The 22,679-nt window shown below is 43.1% G+C and overlaps 1 protein-coding gene across 9 annotated transcripts in view; it reads left to right on the top strand.

Annotated features, from left to right (window-relative positions):
* The window catches only part of SIPA1L2 (signal induced proliferation associated 1 like 2), a 213,510-nt gene that overhangs the window by 172,996 nt on the left and 17,835 nt on the right, over nucleotides 1-22,679 (top strand). For all 9 annotated transcript variants that reach the window (XM_038533898.1, XM_038533904.1, XM_038533899.1 and 6 more), the window contains 4 exons: nucleotides 1,342-1,730; nucleotides 8,329-8,553; nucleotides 11,467-11,620; nucleotides 14,343-14,562. In XM_038533898.1, coding sequence (XP_038389826.1) covers nucleotides 1,342-1,730; nucleotides 8,329-8,553; nucleotides 11,467-11,620; nucleotides 14,343-14,562 — 988 coding nt within the window. The remainder of the gene's footprint in view (nucleotides 1-1,341; nucleotides 1,731-8,328; nucleotides 8,554-11,466; nucleotides 11,621-14,342; nucleotides 14,563-22,679) is intronic.

The following is a 22,679-nucleotide window of genomic DNA, read 5'->3' on the forward strand; positions in this document are numbered from 1 at the left end:
CGGCTGCTAGCTAACCTGCAGGTAGCACTCCAACAAGGCCTGGTACCTGGCTCTTGGTCATTTGCACTCAGTGTTCCATTTACTCTTCACAGAAGTCTCACCTAATGGGTGAGCCTTACAGGCAACCATAGTTCAGTGAAGCTGAACTTCACCGAACACGAAAACATGAATTGGTAGTGTTTGCCACATAAAGCCAACATTTTAGAGTAGCTTAGTTTGGAAAACTTGCAGGTGAAGGAGTTTAATCATTACCTGACTTAGTTGCTTTTCCTTCCTTCCCTCCTTCCTTCCTTCCTTCCTTCCTTCCTTCCTTCCTTCCTTCCTTCCTTCCTTCCTTCCTTTCTTTTTTTTTTTTTAAAGATTTTATTTATTTATTCATGAGAGAAACACAGAGGCAGAGACATAGGCAGAGAGAGAAGCAGGTTCCCTTTACGGAGCCTGATGCAGGACTCGATCCCAGGACCTGGGATCACAACCTGAGCTGAAGATAGACACTCAACCACTGAGCCACCCAGGTGTCCCAAGGCCAAGCCACTTTAAGATAGATCAGGGCACCACTTGTCCTCATGATTCTGCCCTTTGCCAGTGCTTCAGTTCGTGTCAGCATCCCCAGGCTGTGCAGAAGAACTGTGTCTGTAGGAGCACCTTAGCCAGATGGGGACATGTATTGCACTGTCTGTGCTTTTTGTCTTCCAGGGAATGCAAAGAACACCCCTTCTCAATAGTACCTGGGGTCTCCCAGAGAAGTCACTTACACTTATCTTGCGCTTGGCAGCTGCAGTACATGACAGTGTATTATCTTGTTGGGTCCACGTATTAATCACCCACACTCAGTGTTACAAGCACAGATAGGGGCAGAGTGATGGCACAATATCGCACCACTGTGATTCAAACCTGAGTCCTCTCCCACACCCAAGGCTGGCGCTGTAATTTGTCACAGTACAATTTTCTCGATAAAAGGCTATTCTCCTCCTTTTATTAATTTTCCATGTGCTTTTCCAGTTTGTCTAACATTTGCTGATTATTTTCTAGTTAGTGACACCGGGGTAATACTTTTGGGCTTTGTGCATAAATAATTGAGCAGAGACTTGAGATGATCCCCATTTAACTTAAAATGAATTATGAGAGGAATTACGAGTCTGGGACTTCTGCCTAAAATCAGGGTGTTTTTTTTAAAAGTGAATTTTCTCATTGCCTCACACCGAAGAGCAAGTAGAAAGGTTCAGTTGGAGTCATCTGGTGCATAGCTTTGTGAGTCTGAGTGAGAGTAATCATCCTCACAAAGAAGCAAAGCATGGGATGGATCCATCCGAAGCCTCTCCATTTCTCTTTCTTCTCAAGATCGGAGACAAAAGCTGCTCCAGTCACTCCAGCAGCAACACACTCTCCAGTAACACGTCCAGCAACAGTGACGACAAGCACTTCGGGTCTGGGGACCTGATGGACCCGGAGCTGCTGGGGCTGACCTACATCAAAGGGGCCTCCACGGACAGCGGCATCGACACGGCGCCCTGCATGCCCGCCGCCGTCCTGGGCGCCGTGCACCTGCCGGGCGGCCGGGCGGTGATGCACAGCCGCGCCGAGCAGTGGGCCGACTCCGCCGACGTGGCAGGGCCCGACGACGAGCAGGCGAAGATGTACGCGGTGCACAGCTACGCACCCCCCATCTCGGCGGGCAGCGCGGCCGACGGCAGCATGGGTGACCTCAGCGAGATCTCATCCCATTCCAGGTCAGTGCGCCTGCGGGCACCCCCGGAGTCCTGCTGGGTGCGGGGAGGGCCCCGAAACGGACGCAGTGTGCGCAGGCAAGGTAGTTGTCCACTGGCCGCCCAGCCCTACAACCTCAGATGGAGGGCTTGTTTCAGAAGTCTGGGAGTGAAATTTGCACATCCATAAGGCACTGTGTGTCTGTTCTCTTCCGTCCTCTCTGGAGGGAGAGAACTACACATGGATATTAATTGCTCGAGTCAGGCCACTGACTCCCCTCTCCCAATGTCATCTCCTAAAATTTTAGGAGAAGTGGATAGATCTGGACAGTACTCAGCTGTACCCCCCACTCCGGGAACTGGGGGTGGAAGGCTCCGCATTGTCCGGGTGTAGCTCCCTCTGATGAAGGCAGTGCCGGTGTCTTCTGGGTTCTGATGACCCCCTTCCAGAAAGGGGGCATCCAAGGTCTGAAAGTACACTCAGATTATCAGTTCCATTTTTTTTTAAAATAAAGACTAGCTAAGTTTAAAGGAATGATCTGAAGTGCAGATGTTTAATACACAGTTACAAGTAGCTTTAAACTTTTATGTGATGTACATCTGTACAATGGTTTTAAAACTCCTATAATTTGTGATTTGTGCTGTCAGAGACTGGACAGAAACTCATTTGTTCAGGTTTGGCTGTGGACAGAATTTAACCCCTGCACACTGACCACCCTAATTTCCCTTCTTGTCTGCATCACTTCCTAACTCAACTCCCAGTTACTATCAGGCTTTTCCCCAAAACCCATCTCGAGGCTATCGGTGCGCCAGGACCTTGTCCCTTGCTCCTACAGCCATGGCCAGGGGCGGGGACTTCACCAACTCTGGGCCAAAAGCCACAGTGGACAACCCCATGTTCAGTCAGTGGGTAGAAACAGGGGTAACCGTGATCCCGTTCTCAAAGAAACATGTAGAACATTTCAGCTCTCTTCCCTGGAAGTCATGGAAAGTTATTTATGTAAAACTTGCACACACATGCACCTCCTCACTGCTGCTGTTCTGCTTTTCTTGTCCTGTGGCTCACACCTTCATCAGCGTCTTCTTCACTGTTTATGTCACTCGAGGGCATTTTTGTTACAAGTCAAAGGAAACTCCCCACTAATCAGTTCACACAAGCACAATATTTCAGTTCATGTAACTGAAAAGTCCAGAACTGTCAAGGTATTTCTGCTTGCAGCTCACATGATACCACCCACAACTGGGTTACCTTCCATCCTTAGGCTCCACATCAAAGCCCCAGAAATCTCAGGGGGCCCCTCTTGGTCAAAAATGGCCATGGCACCTGCAGACCCCTAGCCCATGCTCCTGTGTCCACAGGAAAAAAGTGTGATTTTCTTTAGTTTCAGCAGAAACTCTCCTACCCACATCTTCAAATTACCTCCTCATGTCCCCTCGGAGTGGTAGGAGGTACCACTGTTTGAGGCAGGCAGTGCCCCTCACAGAGGCCAGTCCCTCCCAAACCATGCAGCCGAGAAGACTGCTGCTTCCCCAGAAGAAAATCAAAGTATTGTTTCACCAGGAGAAGGAGGGGCAGTGCCAGACGAGGGGTCCTAAGGATTCACCCCATTCTAGGTCTCCTTCTGTTGGGGCAGAGGGAGCATAGGATATGGAGATTATTTTCAAAATAGATGTTCTTACTACTGCTTACCAGTTCTCTTTAATAATTTGACTTAAAACGTTTAGTGATAAATAGCTGATATAATGCAGAAGTATTAGTGACTTCAGTTACCTACATTATTCCTTTCTAACCTCAGGGACAGTTGAAAATTGGCCCCACTATAGGAATCACCTTGGGAATTTCTACCCTTCGAATGTCTTATTCAGAGTGTACAAGTTTTGTAAAACAGCCGACTCCATGATACCTTTTAAGACAAATGTTACTGGCATCGCAAACAGAATTTTGTAGCACTATTAAGGAAAATTTCTGTGGAAGCTGCACTGAGAGCACATTTGTTTATAAATAGAGGCAGGGATACGTGTAGGGATTTGAAGTAGACTTTCTTGAATACCTTAACTGTTCAGTTAAGTGTGAGATGGAATTTCTGATTGATTTTACTTTCTTCTACCACTTTAAACTGAACTTGTGCACAGCCGTTGTGAAAATGATACATGTTGAGGGACTGAAGTCCCTTAGCACCTGGCTGGGTTTTTCTTGTTGTTCTTCACTGACAGTGACTTTGAAGCCACCTTTCAACTTCAGCTCTAGGCTTTTGCTCAATGTAAAATTCAGTCATTAAATTGAGTCTTCTGAATACTTCCTCCCATCTGTCCCCTGACCTGTGCAGGAGAACCAGAGAAAATAAGACGTAAGATATTTTGAAGCTTTTAAAATATTTTAAAATTTTAAATATCATTATATTTATTTATATGAGTATAAAATATAAGTATTTTTATCTTGAAATACTTTAAACATTAAATATATTGATACTTTACATTTAAAATGTTTAAAATAAGTTTTAAGGTTTCTGCAGGTTGAGGTAAAAGGAGTTGTGCTCATGAAAGCCTCTTGTCAGATTCTGCAGACCCCGAAGGGCCAGTGGCCCGGCCGGCATACACAAGTCTGTGATGACAAAATCACCAGCTCCCCTGCTTTCCTCTTCTGCTTCTGTTCAGGCCGGTGCGTGATCACCTGGGAGCTGAGGGCCAGTCCCCAGGGGTCTGGGTAGTGACTGGGAATAGGCCAAGTAGCAGAAGGAGCACAATAAACTCCTTGTGGGGGCTGAGAGCAGGGCCGACCACCCTGGCTCAAGTCACACCCCATCCCCCACGCACTCTGGATCCCATCCTGTTTTCCTTCCCTGTGAGCACTCACCCCTAGCCAAGATGGTTATGCTTATTCCACATCTCCCTGCATGAGACTGTAGCTCACTGCTGCCTGCTTTCACTGGAGTGTCCTGGAGCCTGGAAGGCCCTTGGCTTGTCTCTTTCACTTTGTATCCACAGCACTTTAGTACACGTCTTTGCACATGGTGGGCCTTAGAAGGCTTGGGAAAAGAAGGAGGGCAATGCAGGAAGAATGCTTGGTAAATGCTTATTGATTCAGTACATAAACCCACGGGGGGTTTCTCCTGGAGAAGTAGGAGGTGCCTGGGACCAGTGGTTCCCAGTTCTGGTGTTTACGAGCCCTCATCAGTGTAGGGCACACTCTTACTCTGATTCGGCTTTTGCACCACCACCCTCTCCAGCCCCAGCGCCCACACGCTTACTTCCTAGCAGCCATCCAGGAGGAAAGTAAGCACAGGGCTGTGTGTGGTACAATTCCAGGATTGTGCTGAGGAAGATGGAGGACATAAAACTCTTTAAGACAAGCTTCTGTGGCAGGAGGCAAAAACAGACAGGTGGAGGGATGTGCAGGAGTCCTCCAAAAAGCAGAACAAGCATGGATACAGCCTGCTTTCTTTGCTACTCAAGATATTTAGTTCAGGATTCTCTGCCCCCCCTCTTTTTTTCTTTCTGAGAGGGCAAGCTCGGAACACAAAGCAGGATTCATATCAGCCTAACCAAGGTTTTGCAAAGTGAAATGAATCAACTGCAAATAATAATAATTTCATGTTCTGGACTGTTCTGCAGAATGACTCGTATTATCTCCTGTTTATCATTATTTATACCCTTTTCTTAGTAGCAGCGATTGGAGCTTTCAGGTGTTGAAACTTGGAAATAAGAATTTTATTCTAGAAGGGAAGGATTCATGGAAAGCTTATTGCCAAAATGCTAAAATATTTACCCATTTCAGAGAAAACTTTTATAATGATGTTACTGCTGCTAAGCATAGATTTTTGCCATTTTGCTCATCCAGTCGACTCAGTAAATTTGTTTCAAAATTTGTTTTCTTCAGTAATCCCTACACCCAGCATGGGGCTCAAACCCATGAACCCGAGATCTTTCTAGAGTTTAAGGTTTATACATTTAACTATTGGGGTAAAAGACACTTTTAATCAAGTCTGCATTAGAAAAATAACTTTTGTAAAGCAAATGTAAAAGCACATGACAGTTTCTGACCCTGCTGTCATTATTCACAATACATTCTCAAAAGATGTTCATTTTGGTCATTTCAGTGGGACATGTGGGTGGCTTATGCAGCATGTTAACTGTCCTAGGCTTGGGGTACCCTGAGATTTTAACTATAAAACATCTCAATGGGCAGCCCTGGTGGCGCAGCGGTTTAGCGCCTCCTGCGGCCCAGGGCGTGATCCTGGAGACCTGGATCGAGTCCCACGTCAGGCTCTCTGTGTGGAGCCTGCTTCTCCCTCTGCCTGTGTCTCTGCCTCTCATTCTCTCTCTGTGTCTCTATGAATAAATAAATAAAATATTTAAGAAATAAAATAAAATAAAATAAAATAAAATAAAATAAAATAAAACATCTCAAGGAAAATCATGTTAACTTGTGGTAGCTAAAGGCAATGCATGACCCTTCACAGGGCTCTGAATGGGGAAACTTTCCATAAGCATGATTGGGAACTGTTGGGAAATTAGAATTTGAACGACATATTAGGTGATAGCATTGCATTAATGTGTGATCTCCTGAGTGTGATAATCATGTTGTTACCATGTGGGGAGAATGTCCTTATTTTTAAGGACCTTATGCTGAAATGCAGGAGTATGATGTCACAAAGTTTGCAGCTATTTTCAAAAGATTCAGAAAGGAATATGTGTACAGAAGAATAATGCAGATGTAGCAAAATAGTAACAGATAGTAACTGTAGATAAAGGATATATGGATGTTATTTTACTCTTTTTTATACCATATCCCTAAATCTGAAATTTTTCAAAATAGGCAGTTTCGGGGAAAATATACAGGCCTTCAGACCCCATTGCCTGGATGTGGAGGTGACTCCTGAGTGTGTACCCCAGTAAATGAAAAGAGTTCATTAGCTCCCTTCTGCAGTCCTTGCTTCTTTCTTGGGTAGTTTTGAGCATGAGAAGGCAATTAAGCATCTCCCCTCAGAGCCCAGTCTAAGCCCAGACTGAAGTTGCTTTGAGTCCCACGCAGGAACGCCAGACCTACCACCAACAGCAGTTACTTCATAGTAGTAAATGAGGTGTTTTATTTGTTTTGTTTTGTTTGTTTTTTAATTTTTCATATACCACAGTGTCTCCAGCTATGTAAACCCTCAAAATGAGTTGGTTTATTTTATTACCCTGTTTCTTTGTGAATGTTTATTAAAAGTCCATTTTTATAACCATTCTTAATTTTGCACTTTTTTTTGTTTACCACCTGCATCACATGATGCTTGATTATGTAGGTTTTTCAGAAAGGTAGGTGCTTATCAGGGGTTTCAGAATAAGGTTATATTTCATCATACCAGGAGGCCTACCATAATTGAAACATTTTAATTTTAATTTTTTCATGTTTGTAAAATAATGCCAATAATCTCTATTTTGTACTCAATTATCATAAAACGTGATAGTGTCAATTTCCTGAATTAAAAAAGGTTTTTAGGCTTTTATCACTCTAGAGGTGGTTATACAGCCAGTGAGGAGTCCTTTTGGTCTTAGCTTAACCACTGACTTAAAAAAAAAAAATTGTTTTCGGGATTACATCATTCAAATTTTATTTTGTTGCTGTTGTATCATGTGGTCATATGGCAAACATGCCGACAGCCACCAGATACAGAATTGGCATTTCTGTGACCAGCGATCGTCGTGTCCTCAGGTAGCCACTAACCTGCTTTTCTGATCAGCCTCCCCTTGCATCTCCTTGTTGTTTTTGCTAACTGATTATATGTGTTCCTGAGTAATACCATCTTGCCTATTTATAAACTTCCTTTAAAAATGGAATCAACATATTCTTTGTGACTTGCTTCTTTTTCTACATGTTGTCTGTGAGGTTCACCTGAGTTGTGTGCAGTCTCAGTTTATTTGTTCATGACGTATTCCCTTTATCCATTCTTGTTTATTAATTGACCATCTACTTCACTGATGATTCAGGTTGCTGCCATTGGGAACCTATTAAATCAGTCCTCCTGTCCACATTGTTACTTCTTTCCAATGGCACGCATGCAGAGGTTTATCTAGGGTATGCACATGGGAGCGGAACTACTGGGTCATATCTGTACAGGTGCACACTTGCACAAGGAATACCTAGGCTGCCTTCCAGGCTGCCCACCACACTTCTTGCTCCTCCCAGAAGTGGGAGGGTGCCCATTGCTCCCAGTCCCGGCCAGCACTGGATACTCAGTGTCAGATGCTCCCATTTCTGTGAGGGTAGTGAGTGTGCAGGGTACTCTTTTGTGGTTTGCAGGGGCATTTTCCTGGCAACAGCAGAGGTTGAGCATCTTCTCCTGTGTTTAGTTGTTTTTTGAAGCATCTGTTTCAGTTTGCTATTTATGTTTCTATTTTATTTTCCTCTGATTGTTTTTAACATCCTTCCAGCCACAGGCCTATAGCTGGCACAGGAGCATCCTTAGCCCTTGGAAAACTGGGTATTTTGAAAGTCCCATGTTTGAAAGACAGCTGTGCCTGCCTCATTCCACCCAGTGTCACTCCCGGGTGTCAAGCATGGTAGCTCCACATCCAGAGGCTAATCTAGCACTGCTGGAATCTGGTTGTATGACAGCTTTGGTCTGTTTTCTCTCCCCAGCGGTTCACACCATTCAGGAAGCCCCTCAGCTCACTGTTCCAAAAATAGTGGGTCCCTGGATACGTCAAAAGTCTACATCGTGTCTCACAGTAGTGCCCAACAGGTCCCTGGGTCTGTGTCCAAGCCCTACCACCGGCAGGGAGCCGTGAGCAAGTATGTCATCGGCTGGAAGAAATCAGAGGGCAGCCCACCGCCAGAGGAGCCTGAAGTGACCGAGTGTCAGGGGTAAGGTGGCCAGGGGCTCGTGTCTAGGCAACCTTCCACACCATGGGGATTGACTGAGCATGTGTCAGAAACATCTTTTCTAAAAAGGAGTAATCTAGAAACATCTCTGTAAAACTTCTTAAATGGTGGCATTTATGTTTCTCTTTAAAAGTCTTCTCTTTCCTTGACATTTGCATAGAAAATCAAAAGAAATCCCCGTTCTTTATTCTTATATCCAACAAGCCACCTGCAGTAGAACAGTCATGATAATGTGCTATTATTGATGATGGGATCATAACGCCCGTAAATAAACAAGTTCAAGGACAATTTGAATTCCCACAGAGTCTGTGAGTGTGTTTCTTAAATCTGTCGTATAAGTGACATCTTCAAAGAAAAAGGACTCTACCTAATTTTAACATGACTTTGGTTCCCGTTTGGTTGTTAGGTTTTGTGGGAACAGGTAAAGGGGGGGATGTTATGTACCTGTTTGAAAAAAAGAAAAAATGCTGATAATCCATATTATAAAGCACATGTGGAAACTGTTCTGTCTTTTTGAAAAGGTAAAGAAATCATGTTTCAAGGATGCAAAGCAAGGGCAGTCAGAGCTGTTTTACTGTTCATTTGCTTATTTAAAAAAAAAAAAAAAAAAAGGGATCCCTGGGTGGCGCAGCGGTTTGGCGCCTGCCTTTGGCCCAGGGCGCGATCCTGGAGACCCGGGATCGAATCCCACGTCGGGCTCCCGGTGCATGGAGCCTGCTTCTCCCTCTGCCTGTGTCTCTGCCTCTCTCTCTCTCTCTCTCTGTGTGACTATCATAAATAAATAAATAAATAAATAAATAAATAAATAAATAAATAAATAAATAAATTTAAAAAATAAAAATAAAAAGACAGCCTTAAGGAAAAACAATCTCCCATGCACCAAATTATGAAGCCACTGTGTTTGGCTGTGTCCCCAAATACTGACAGCACCAGGGGACACTGGGGGCTGCAGTGATTTTCAGAGAGCACTTCTAGATCTTAAACTTGGTTGAAAATTAGTATCACTTTTTTCTCTTAAAAAATGATTCCACTTCTTAAATAGAAAGAACCTGATTCTGCTCTCTCAATTAAAAATCATTTTGGTACTGAACCTGAACATGGAATCCTTTAAAAAAAAAAAATCATGTCAGTCATTGCAGATGAGTTATTTAGAAAGGAATTTTATAGTGATAACCACGCTTTTTGACCATAAATGCAAATTCCTAATGATAACATTGGTATGTCTGCCTCTTTAATAACATCTTCTGAGTGCTTCCCAGAAATGCATCCCAAGCCTTTCAAGTTCTGTGTAGAAGCACTATTTGAGCAGGGGGCTCTCTCGAAGAATCAGGAAAGGGCCTGCCTCTGTCCACAGGTGCCCATGTGGACATCTTTGTCTCCAGAGCCTACCAGAGACTGCATTTTCACATCTGGGTTTGATGGCACTGACTTTTAGCAAAAGGAAGACAACCCTGGGGGCATGGTGAGGAAGGGATTTGAAGATCTGGCTGGCAGAGCACTTACATACCCTCTTCACACAAGGCTAGTGCTGCAATTTGAACCCGGCTCCCAGGCCAGGTCTCTGTGTGCTTGGGGCGGGGGCAGGTGCCCCAGGCCTTGTCCAGCTGAGTCAAGCACTCCGAAAACAAGGAAACACTCCAGTTAGTGTAGAAGTGATGACTCTCTAACACTGCAGACTGCAAAAACAGTGCTTCACCAGATCACAGAAAAATGCTTTGAAAAGGACTGGCCAAGTATAGTGTGTCTAGTCTGTATAGTGAGGATTACAGAATGTTAGTGTCTCCTCGGGCATAAAATATAAAATCAGTTCTGCCCTCCAGAAGTTTCACAGAACTCTGAAGTTTCCAGTTATCCCTTTAAAATCATATTGTGGAACCCTCAGACTGAGCCTTATCTATCTCAGAAACAAAGCGAAGGCCATAGAGACCTAACCATTGTTAATTTTGAGCATATCTGTGTGAGTTTCTTATGCTGGTAATTTCTCAGTGAGCTGTCACACTGTGACAAGATAGCCTGGCTTTGAAATAGTCATCCCAGTGACACCTGGCAATAACATACAGGTCATCCTGTGTTGCCTGCTGCCCTGGGCCATGGATTCCTAGAACATTACATCTCAGGTCATGCGGCAAGGACCACTCACCTCTGCTGACAGTACAGCCACTGATGGTTCTGTGTGTCCTCCGGAATGTTTGGTTGCTCAGATTGCATTTCCAGAGTAAACCTTTTAAAAATGACTCCCTGGTTTTCTCCCTGGAAAGGAGCTGAAAACGGTAATTCTGCGAGACAGTCGTTTGTTGTCCATAAATACATTTTTATATGCTGATAATTAAGGGAGACAGCTGCTTTATTTATCCAAACGGCTTTGCGGAATTGCTGATAATAAAACATGCTTGGCACATGCCTGAATCGATTACTCTTAAACTTCAGGCTCCCTAGGGTGTCTCTCTCTCTATTGTCCGGGTGAGATGTCGGGGTGTGGTTGTCTAGCCACAAGAGAAAGCCTCTCTCGAGTTTCTAAGAATCACAAGGAAGTGTTGCAAAGGACATATGATAATCTCTGATGAATTATTGAAAATGTGTTTTCTGACACGGCCTTTTTGAAAAAATAAAAAAAAAAAAGTGGGCTATATTTTTTTTCCCATCCAGGGCTTCAGGGATCTGATATGTTTCTGAATTATTCAGAACTGTTAACTTTGCTGTGGAGCTCATTTCACAGATGTAAAATGACGTGGGGGTCTGGAGCAGATGCAGCAACAATGAGCTGACTTAATAATTAAGAATCACATGTATGAGTATGTGGTTATCGAAACAGCGGATTTGAATCCTTTAGGCTACAGGCACTTGACAGAGACGCTGACCTCGGCTCTTAATTTCCCCTCTGGTTTGTTTCAACAGGCTATATGGTGAGATGGATCTCCTGTCCACAGCAGCTCAGCACCAGACCGTGGTGGGGGATGCAGCCTCAGAAACTCAGCATGTGCTGTCCAAAGAAGATTTCCTGAAGCTGATGCTTCCTGACAGTCCCTTAGTGGAGGAGGGACGAAGAAAGGTTAGCTACTTTCGAGAGGCTTTGAAGTTATCAGAGACACTAAAGAAGGTTCTAAAGAGACCCAGACATTTCAGGAGTCCCCCCCACATGCATTCTCTCTCACGATTCTACCTGTTAGCCTGTGCGTGGCTGCCCATCCTCAGGGTTGGTTCTGTCACTCAGCAGAGCGAGCCTGAGAGAGGTTAGGAAGGGCAGTTTTCTAGCATGGTGAGAGGATGGACGAGAGGCAAGCGGGGCTGGCTTAAGGTCCCAGCTCTCCCGACAATCAGCTGCATGACTTTGTGCATGTGACTTGACCTCTTGGCCCAGGGTCCTCCTCTGAGGAAAGGAGACAATGAAATGTGCACTGCAGATTTGGACCAAAGATAAGAAATAACATGGGCAGGGGTACCTGGGTGGCTCAGCCAATTAAGCGGCTGACTCTTGGTTTCAGCTCAGGTCATGATCTCAGGGTCCTGGGATCGACCTGTATCAGGCTCCCTGCTCAGTGGGGAGTCTGCTTTAGGATTCTCTCTCCCTCTGCCCTCTACCCCTGCCTTACCCCTGCTCATGCTCACTCACATGCTTGTTCTTTCTCCTTCTCTCAAACACATAAATCTTAAAAAACAAAACAAAACAAAACAAAAACCACACACAGACCTCCTACAGTACTTTCAGATCTGGGTGATCAGAAACGGTAGCTGTTGGGACACCTGGGTGGCACAGCAGTTGAATATCTGCCTTCGGCTCAAGGGTGTGATCCCAAGATCTGGGATTGAGTCCCGCATCAGGCTCCCTGTACAGAGCATGCTTCTCCCTCTGCCTATTTTCTCTGCCTCTCTATGTCCCATGAATAAGTAAATAAATCTTTTAAAAAAGAAAGAAAGAGAGAAAAGGAAAGAAAAAAGAAAGAAACCGTAGCTGATAAATCCATACCACCAGACGCGCTACAGAAGTCTACCCTCTGCTCCAGGCTGGGACATTGTAAATATGGAACTATGCAGCAGCCCCATGGGAAGGCCATGTGTCAGTCTGATAAGCCAACCTCACGTTGGTTGACACACCTTCATTCATAACAAAGTGGTCCTGGGCTGATGATAGATTACTTAGTGTTGTTACAAGTTGTAACTTCACTATTATTACAGTCCCTTAAACCACTTTGTGAAGTAATGAAAAGTATTAAAAGGGACTTCCAGGTAATTTAGCTCTGTCTCCTCCCTTTGCAAGTAACTGAGTCCCCACATGGTGAAATGAGAAGTGCACATAAATATCCAGGGGCAGAGTCAGGGACAGAATCTGGACGTCCTCCCTTCTAATCCTGCGCGCTCTCTTGTCCAAAGGAAAAGGAAAAAAAAAAAATCAGGCATTGCTATGTTGTCTGTGATCAGGGTAAACACCAAGTCTGTGTGCTTCTGTCTTCCCTATAATAAAACAATACTGCAATTAACCTAATTGTGTTCTTAGAATAACACTCTAATTAGATACTACCTCAAAGCTGCTTTAATCTAATGCGCCTGTAATCATGTTCTGAAGGACCTGCTGGTGTGTGTGAAGAGGGAATCCCAGATGAAGTCAATCATAATGAGTCTTTTCTTTTTTCTAAACTTGTATCAAATCATGTATACGGTACTGTATAAGCTTGAGTGCAGACCGTTGTACAAAAAGTGCAAATAGCTTCTCTTTTTATAGGAATGAGCTTCTCCTTGGCATGTGGGTCCTTTCTTCCCCCCTTCTAAGACAAATCACCTTCTTTTCGTAGTATAAATTTAACTTTGTAGTCTGCACACATTCCAGTTGCCATTCATCAGTTGGACAGACCTGACACAATGGAAGGAACACATACAATAGAAATATTTTTAGCCTCCTTGCTGCACTCATGAATGTAAATAGCCGTTTCTGTATTTGTTTGATGCAAACATTCTGGCTTTTACTATTGTTTATATAAAAGGAATGTGGTTCGGTATGCAGAAGAAGAAGTTGGAAAGTCAGATTTGATTTAGTTTTTCTTGAGCTCTGGACTGTTTGCTTCTTGAGTCAGAATTTTCCTCACCCTACCTGGGATTAACACTCAATCATTTCAGTGGTTCCCTTAAATCCAGTTATGATCAGTAACTATAGCTCCATTTTCAACAATTGTAATAGACTTTTATGGGTGGTGATTTTTATAGCCAACTAGATTTTACTGGACTGATAGCCTTTTTCTTGAACCTGTTTGCATGGCCTAGAAACCTATACCGTGTTCAAAATTTAGCTTTATTATTATTTAGATGATATTGAACCTCACATGCTGTTCATTGGTACAGAAATTGTCTAATATTAAAACATAGTCATTTCAAATTAAAATCAAGGCAGTGCTCTGTGTGCTTTCAAATAACTGTACTGGAAATGGCAGCCTTCTCCATTTCCAGGAGCTGGCACTGCTCTAAGGTTATGGAGGTTCCATTTAACATTTCAGAATCAATAAAGCCATGCATGTCTAATTCATGATAGTATTTCACAGAATGTCAAAGGAGGCAAACATTCAAATCCAGTAACAGCACCAGAGCCCTGGTGTGTTTGCCTACATGACCTGCAAGCCTGGTTTAGCATTCCTGAGCTAATGCTTTGTGCCTGCCTGCCTAGGGACACCCCAGAGAAGCTAGCACAGTGGCGTGTGTACCCACCGGATTTAGTCCAATCAGTTCCATGCTTTAACTCTTTCTTGCCTGTCTTCCCCATTCTCCCCCCACGTTTAAACCCCTAGTTTTCATTCTATGGGAACCTATCTCCGAGACGGTCACTCTATCGCACCCTCTCTGACGAGAGCATATGCAGCAATCGGAGAGGCTCTTCCTTTGGCAGTTCTCGAAGTTCAATACTGGACCAAGCCCTGCCCAACGACATCCTGTTCAGCACCACCCCGCCCTACCACAGCACACTGCCCCCTCGGACCCACCCAGCACCCAGCATGGGGAGCCTGAGAAGTAAGTGTGTGGGGTGGGGTCGGGGTTGCTGAGCTTCTATAGGTGTGGGCTCTTTGGATTATCTCCTACAGAGCTTTGGTAGGTTGGTTTATTTTTTTTAATAAATGTATTATTTGGTGTATCTTCTTTTTCTTTTTTTTTTTTTTTTTTTTTTTTTTTTTAGTAATTTTAAAATATGATGAAAGCACCAGAGTGGACATTTTCTAAAAGTTAAGCAATACTGCCCATTTTGAAGAAAATTTAAAAACCCATATTAAACATTTTTATTAAGTGACTGTCTCTTAGCTATTACACTCATAAATATCTTTAAGACTTGATTTTATAAAGAAAGAACTATGGCACAGGAGGTAGATATTCTGGTGGGCAGCAAGCAAGTTTGGTAACCTTCTGTTTCTGTTTCTTCTTGACATTGAATACCTGGTGGTGGTCAAGGTGGTAGATGGGCGTCAGGAGACCTGAGTTTTCAACCTGGGACAGGGAGCACGTTCTAAGTCCATGTCCAGTTTATTCCAGTTTACCAGTCAGAGACTGACTAGGCAATTTCTGCCTGATTTTCCTTCAAACCCTAAAATCTTTGATATTTACCTAGTGTCTGTTTCTTATTAACATGTTACTCTTTTAGCTTGCTAATTTTTCTTACACTGGCTTTATTTCCTTTTTTTTTCAGAGTTTAATTTCTATTGTACAGGAAGAATGAGGATTTAATCAGAAATACATTCATTATCAGGTTTTTTCCTTGCTTCATCATAAAAAGCATTATCTTCAAAACCAATTTGAACTTCATAATATACATAGAAGTCTCAGGCTAAATGAAATAAAAGTTCTAATAATGCTTCTTCTGATGTTTAACATAATTGGAAATGAACCTTGTTTCATAAAATTCATAATCTATTTCTTTAAGTAACATAATATCCTGCCTATTATAACGAGTCCATTTGCCTAAATTGGAGAAACCTTTAAACTCCTTCTTGATAACTGTATGAAAGGTCAAACACATTCTAATAACCTAATAATCCTTTAAATGTTTTTCCTTTTTTGTAAATAGGTAACTTTAATGTCCTCTTGAAAGCTTTCATAAAATCAGTGAAGCTATTTTCTCGCAAATATAGTTTCTTTCATTCAAAATGCTTGATGTGTGCTCATGAAATTGGTGGCCTATGCGTACGATAGTTCTCATGTCGTACCCTTTATTTGCTTCCATGTGAAAGATATGTATCTTTTTTTCTTTAGCTTTACTTTTTCTTTTTTATGGATTTTTTTTAGAGCAGTTTTAGGTTTATGGCAAAATTTAGCAGAAGGCACAGGGAGTTCCCACACAGGCACGGCCTCCCTCACGATCAATATCCATCAACAGGACACATTTGCTAGAATCTGTGAATCCGCACCAACACATCAACATCACCCAGAGTCCATAGTTTACATTAGGATTCACTCTTGGTGCTGTCCATTCTGTGGGTCTGGATGAAGTAACATGCCATGTATCCACCATTATAGTATCATACAGGATAATTTTACTTCCCTAAAAATCCTCTGTGCTTTGCCTGTTCATCTGAAGCTTCCTCCGCCCAACCTCTGGCAACCACTGATCCTTTTCCTGGCTCCATTGTTTTGCCTTTTCCAGAATGCCATAGATTTGGAATCCTAAAGCATGTAGTCTTTTTAGGCTGGTCCTGCCTGTATGTCTGTTCATGGCCTGAAAAAGCTTACTCCTCTTTAGTGCTGAGTAATATTCCATTGTCTGGATGGACCACAGTTTATTCATCCATCCACTGACTGAAGGACTGCCTCCTTTTTTTAGTATTTTAAAAGTGTAAACGCACAAGTAGGAAACCAGCAGGATATGTAACTAATTCATCATCGAAGTTCAAAGCTGCTCTACTTGTTGTCATTATTCATTTCTCTAGGAAAAGAATAAGAGTAATCCTTGCTATTTGCTCTTTAACAGAACTTCATCTGGCAGTGGGACTTCTCCAGTTTACTTAAGAAACTACTCAGAGGGGCACCTGGGTGGCTCAGTTGGTTAAGCCTCTTGCTTTGGCTCAGGTCATGACCACAGGCTCCTGGGGTTAAGCCCCGCATCAGTCTCCCTGCTCAGTGGGAGGTCTGCTTCTCCCTCTCCCTCTACTGCTCCCCCTGCTTGTGCTCACTCTCTCTCTCTGCCTGTCAAATAAATAAAATCTTTAAAAAAAAAAAAAAAAAAACCTACTCAGAAAAATTCTCTCTTGGCTCAATGAGTGAAGTGTAAAATGTAAACGAGAGAGCTGCCGATGTTTGGTGCTGTGTCTGACTCCTGCACTCTCCTGTGTGGTCATTACTTTTGTGACTCCTCGTCACATTTTACTCATTCTTCACTTTCTGTGCTCTCTGGTCACTCAGCTGAGCCTCAGTGAGAAGATCAGACTCTTGCAGAGTAGTTTGAAACTGGAACAACAGATGTGAGTGAGAAGTGAGGACTAGTTGAGGTTTTCCAGTTGTTTCTCTGAGCTTCTCAGAGACTTAGCTTCATGTAAAAGTTTGGAGGGGGAGGCCAGTTCTATCCACCTTCTAACACCAGCTGGCCAGGAGCCACATAGAGCTAGACAGAAACTCAGAAGGCATACGTGTTCTCCTGAGAAGCTTTAAAACCTGAGCATTCCTAGCCTGGGATCCTCAAAGAAAGAATCTGTCACTACAGAGATTCGTTCCTAATTTGGAGTAAGGGTAGTGCAGAGAAAGGATCGGTAAGTTCATCTCCGACAGTGAATATTGCTGCAGCTTTTCTACATGTAACTATAACAGTAATCACAGGCTCCTCGTTCAGATATTTTTAGCTGGTAAATGTCCCAAATTTGAACCTCAGAATTTTTCTTCTCTCAAGACTGAGATCTTAATTCAATCTGGTGAGACAGGTACTTCACAAATACATCTTGGGTGTGATTCATGCCATGATTCATGTATATTTCCTGTGAAGCAACCAAAATGTGCTGGATCATTAGTTCCCCAATTTGGAGGTGTAGAACTATGACCGATCAAGCAGTTGAAAAGAATTCTGAAATATTTCTGCACTGCATTTGGGGCTTCTGTTTTCCTTTCTTATTATTGGATTTCAGAACAAGATTTCTTCCGTGGCCCAGATAGAAAAGAAATGGGGAGTGGCCCTTTGGACACATGGTTCACAGGCCAGATAACCAGTGATATTGAGGAGTATTTCCTGTTGGGCAACCCACTTTATTCAGTGTAGTCCCAAGCATTGACAGGTTCCCAACATGTTTAAAGAGAATTTCTGATTTTTTTAAATTTATTTTCAATTTTTTTCTTGGTAAATGTTTCTTATAAAAATTCTGCCATTTTAGATACTTTTATACAAAGAAGGCTATGAATGTCATTTTAAAACAATAACAAAGTATATCAATAATCTTATTTCTGCTGAATGTCGTAAGAGTGCCATGTTATCCTCGACAGAACTGCCAAAGGCTGATTAAAAAATCCATTTTCAAGATTCAACAATATCTGAAACGGGAAGAGAGCCTTCAAGGGAATAATAGGAAGGCTTTTTACATCCTTCATGTTCCCTTCTGAAAACAGTTGTTCTTATTTTTTCTTTTTATAATTTTTTTTTCTTTTTCTTTTAATTCCAGTACAGTTAATATACACTGTTACATTAGTTTGGGGGCACACTATGGTGACTCAGCAATTCTATGTATTACTCAGTGCTCATCATGATAAATGTACTCTTAATCCCCATCACCTTTTTCACCCATCCTCCCATCTGCCTCTCCTCTGGTGACCATCAGTTTCTTTTCTGTAGTTAAAAGTCTATTTTCTGGTTTGTCTCTTTTTTACCTTTCTTTTGTCTCTTAAATTCCATATGAGTGAAATCATAGAGTATTTTTTTTCTCTGACTTGTTTCACTTAGCCTTATATTCTCTCCATACATCCATACTATTGCAAATGGAAAGATTTCATTGTTCTGTATGACTGAATAATATTCCTCTGTGTGTGTGTGTGTATGTACACATACATACCACATCTTCTTTATCCATCTGTTGGTGGACACTTGGGCTGCTTCCATAGCTTGGCTATTGTAGATAGTGCTGCTATAAACATAGGGGTGCATGCATTGCCTTGAATTAGTGTTTTCATATTCTTTGGATAAATACCCAGTAATGCAATACCCAAATGCAACTGGAACATATGTAGGTTCTATTTCGATTTTTTGAGGAACTGCCATATTATTTTCCACAGTGGCTGTACCAGTTTGCATTCCCACCAGCAGCAGTGCATGAGGGTTCCTTTTTCTCCACATCCTGTCAACTCTTGTTTCTTGTGTTGTTTTTAGACATTCTGACAGATGTAAGGTGATATCTCATTGTAGTTTTAATTTGCATTTCCCTGATGATGAGTGATGTTGAGCATATTTTCATGTGTCTGTTAGCCATCCGGATGCTGTCTTTGGAGAAATATCTGTTCCTGTCTTCTGCCCATCTTTAGCTGGATTATTATTCTTTGGTGTTGAGTTGTATAAGTTCTTTATATATTTTGGATATTAATCCTTTATCAGCTGTCTTATTCGCACATATCTTCTCCCATTCAATAGGTTGTCTTAGGTTTGTTGATTTTTTCCCACTGCTTTGCAGAAGCTTTTTATTTTGCTGTAATTCCAATAGTTTATTTTTGTTTTTGTTTCCCTTGCCTCAGGAGACATATCTAGAAAGAAATTACTGTGGCCAGTGTCAGAGAAATTACTGCCTCTGCTCTCTTCTAGAATGTTTATGGTTTTAGGATTCATATCTAAGTTCTAAATCCATTTTGAATTTATTTTAGTGTTTAGTGAAAGAAAGTGGTCCAGTTTCATCCTTCTGCATGTGGCTGCATGCATAGTCAGCCCTTGCATATCCTTGCCTCCATTGTCAAACATTAATTGACCGTATAGTTTTGGGTTTATTTCTGGGGTATTTCTTCTGTTCCATTGATCTATGTGTCTGTTTTTGTGCCAGTACCACATTGTTTGATCACTACAGCTCTGTGATAGAACTTGAAATATGGAATTGTGATACCTACAGATTTGCTTTTCTTTTTCAAGGTTGCTTAAGCTATTTGGGGTCTTTTGTGAAAATTCCTGGGTTTTTATGGAGATGAAAGCTCTCCAGGGAATTGTAGAAATCTTCTTATGAACATAGACTCACAAGAGTTCTTAAGTTTCCAAAGATAAGAAGAAGCATCAACTTACGTGTGTTTCCATATCGTGTAGTTTCAACCTAGGCACCTCCCTAAAGATGCCCCTTGAAGCTTAAATAGGGGGATAATTTAAAATAAATAAAATGAGTATTTTCATTTCCTTCAGTATTCACGTAAGATGCTGCAGTCCCAGGTATAGGTTCAGTATTGGGAAGCATAGGTGGTTAAGAGCTGCTAGAAGGCAGAAGATGACCCTTGCTACAGTTGGCATTATAGAAGATATCTGTGGATGCCATCCTACAATGGCATGGTTTGACTGATTCAGTAGGGCATTTGTTTCCCTTTTGCAAATGTTCTCCATGTTCTCTGGTTTTTTGAAGAGAAACTGCAAAATTTCAGCTATCTGACCATCAGGAAGGCTCCTTAAAATTTATAGCAACAAATAAAGTCAGACTTGGTAGAGATGGGCAGGGCTTTCCTGTCATGGCTAAACAAACAGGAAGCCACAAGATCAATGTCTGGGCTGGAGAGGAGGGGGCCCCAGCCTCAGTGCCTGGACATGAGCCATCCTTCAGAATCCACAAGCTACTTTCTTCTTTGAATTGGTCAAAAGAAGCAGTGTGTGCTGCTGACAGAAGGCTTGCTTTGGAGAGCGGGATTTGAAGTAACAGGCTTTGATACCTAAGGCAAGTGGTACCTTTTCCTTCTCCTCTGTAAAGTTCAGGAAACTATCCAGTCACAGCTGCTGTGGTATGCACCAAGGTTAGAGGTACTTACTGCGTGGGCCATACCAAATCCCCCCACACCAGCACCAGCAGGGCTCATCTGCTTGCTGACTGGGCTTCTCAGGGGCCGAACCTGGGTCTTACTGGTCATTCTCTCCCTGGGTGCTAATATAGTACCTGGTGGTGCCTGGAATATAGAAAATGCTCAGTAAGCATCATCTAGGTGATGGCAGTAGTAATACCTAATGTCCATTAAAAGTATTATAAAGAATTTGTGGTGGTTTGGAGTCTCAGACAAAAAAAAAAAAAAAAAAAAAGGTATTTTTTTCTGCCAGTTATATGATTTTCCAAACAATTGAAAAGAAATTGAGGTGCTTTTTCATTGTGATAATCCAGAGAAAAATTTGTCGGCGCTCTTACGTCATTTAAGGAGACTGTCGTTGACACTAGGTTCCTGTTGCACACTGACGGATGATAGATTTTGATTCAAATCCCAGGAGCTTTCTACCTGAACTGTGCTCTCCACCAAGCAGCTCCTTGGCGATGCTGCCTCCTGAGATCAGCAATCCCCCAACATGCTATCAGGCACCTCATACCCATCCCCATTTTGTTTTCTTTAGAAGACTTTATTTCCCTGTTTTTTTTGTTTATTTTCTCCCCCCCGCCCCCCATCACTTGTGAGCTTCAAGAGGGGATGGGCCTTGTCTACCTCAGCCACTGCTGTCCCAAACATAACACGAGGCAGACAGTAGTCACTTAGTGAACATCCCAGATGGACACGTCAGCGGATACACTCCAAGTAAACCCTGGGGGAGAGGAGACTTCTAATCTCCTGATCGTCTTTGCCAGTTCCATAGTCTCAAGTAAACACAAAAGTTCCATTCACGAACCAGGGAGGAGGGGTAGTCGTTTGTGATAAAGAAAGACCACAAACTGTATTTCCCTCCTTTTGCTCCCTGCCTCTCCACACAAGCTGGAGGAAGTTAGCGTGCCCTGGGCACGCCTCTGCTTGTGAAACTTACTCCCCAAGAGCTTCCCAGGTCTCCGAGTCATCACATGCTTTGCAGGCAGCCTCTGCTTGGCTTGTGTACAGGGCAGCAGCGAGCAAAGCTGGTTGCTGTGGTGCTGGTTGACCTGCCCTGCTGGGTGAATAGCTGGGCACACTCACTCACTCACTCTGGGCTCTGGCTTCCTGGCCACTGGGATTCAAGTTTGTGCCTTGTCTCAATTACAGATGGCCACATATCATGGAATCTCCAGCAGCTCAAGAATCATTGGAGCATCCCAGGACTGCCAGTACTCCCTTGGTGTGGGGAGGGTGGCTCTTGGAGCACACAACTGCTGGAGGCGCATGCGGATTGGGGACAGGGATGTTAGCCTAGTGCCCCTTTCAGTTTGCATTCTGCCCCTCTTTTCACCTGGCTCCTGTGAGAGCCGGAAAGGATGGTGTTGTCTGGTGGGGGCTGGGAACAAGGTAGACTGCACAGGCAAGCATGTCTTTGGCTTGATTTTAGGCTTTATGATGCCAGAAGCTCAGGTGAAGGATTGTCTAAAAAGGCAAAGAAAATCCTCAAGTTTGCATTTCTTAGTAAAGCATGACTGTCAGAGTATACTTTCTATAGAAATGTTCATTTAGCTGAATAATTCTCCAGTCCCAGCTGTGTTCTTCTCCAGGGAGGGAAGGAGAGGCAGAGGGAGCAGGTGAGTGCCCGGGGACACATAGGTTATAGCCTGCCTGATGCACCCTTCACGGGGCTGCCACTCTCTTCACCTTATTGGGTCACGTGGAAATCAGTAACAAATACAACTGCCACCCAGTCAAATAATCCCTGTATGCTGAGTGGAAAACCTGCTTTAAGCAAAGCAGCCAGTGTGTTTGAAAGACAAAAGAAGTGATAGCAGATCCCTGGGCTTCCTGACCTTTCTGCCTGGAGGTTGAACCCTAAACTTCTGATTGAAGCCCTGAGGCTTGGGAGGGGCTTCAGCCCAACTCTGCTCAGCTCCTTCCTCCCTGGGTCAGGAGAACATGGCACTCCTGGCTGGCACTCCAGCTTTGCTCCTTATGTAGTTCCTTGTTTCCCCCGTGGCCTGGACGAGGACTGAACATGTAGACCACGTACAAATGGTTCTTGTTTCAAAGAAGATGAGCCTGTGGCAAGGGAGCATGGCAGGAGCGGTGCAGACAGAGCATCCGTAACTGGATTCCCTTCACAGTGGGGGCCAGGACTAAGTTGT

This window comes from Canis lupus, chromosome 4 (genome assembly GCF_011100685.1).
Source record: "Canis lupus familiaris isolate Mischka breed German Shepherd chromosome 4, alternate assembly UU_Cfam_GSD_1.0, whole genome shotgun sequence".
NCBI classification, from domain to species: Eukaryota; Metazoa; Chordata; class Mammalia; order Carnivora; family Canidae; genus Canis; species Canis lupus.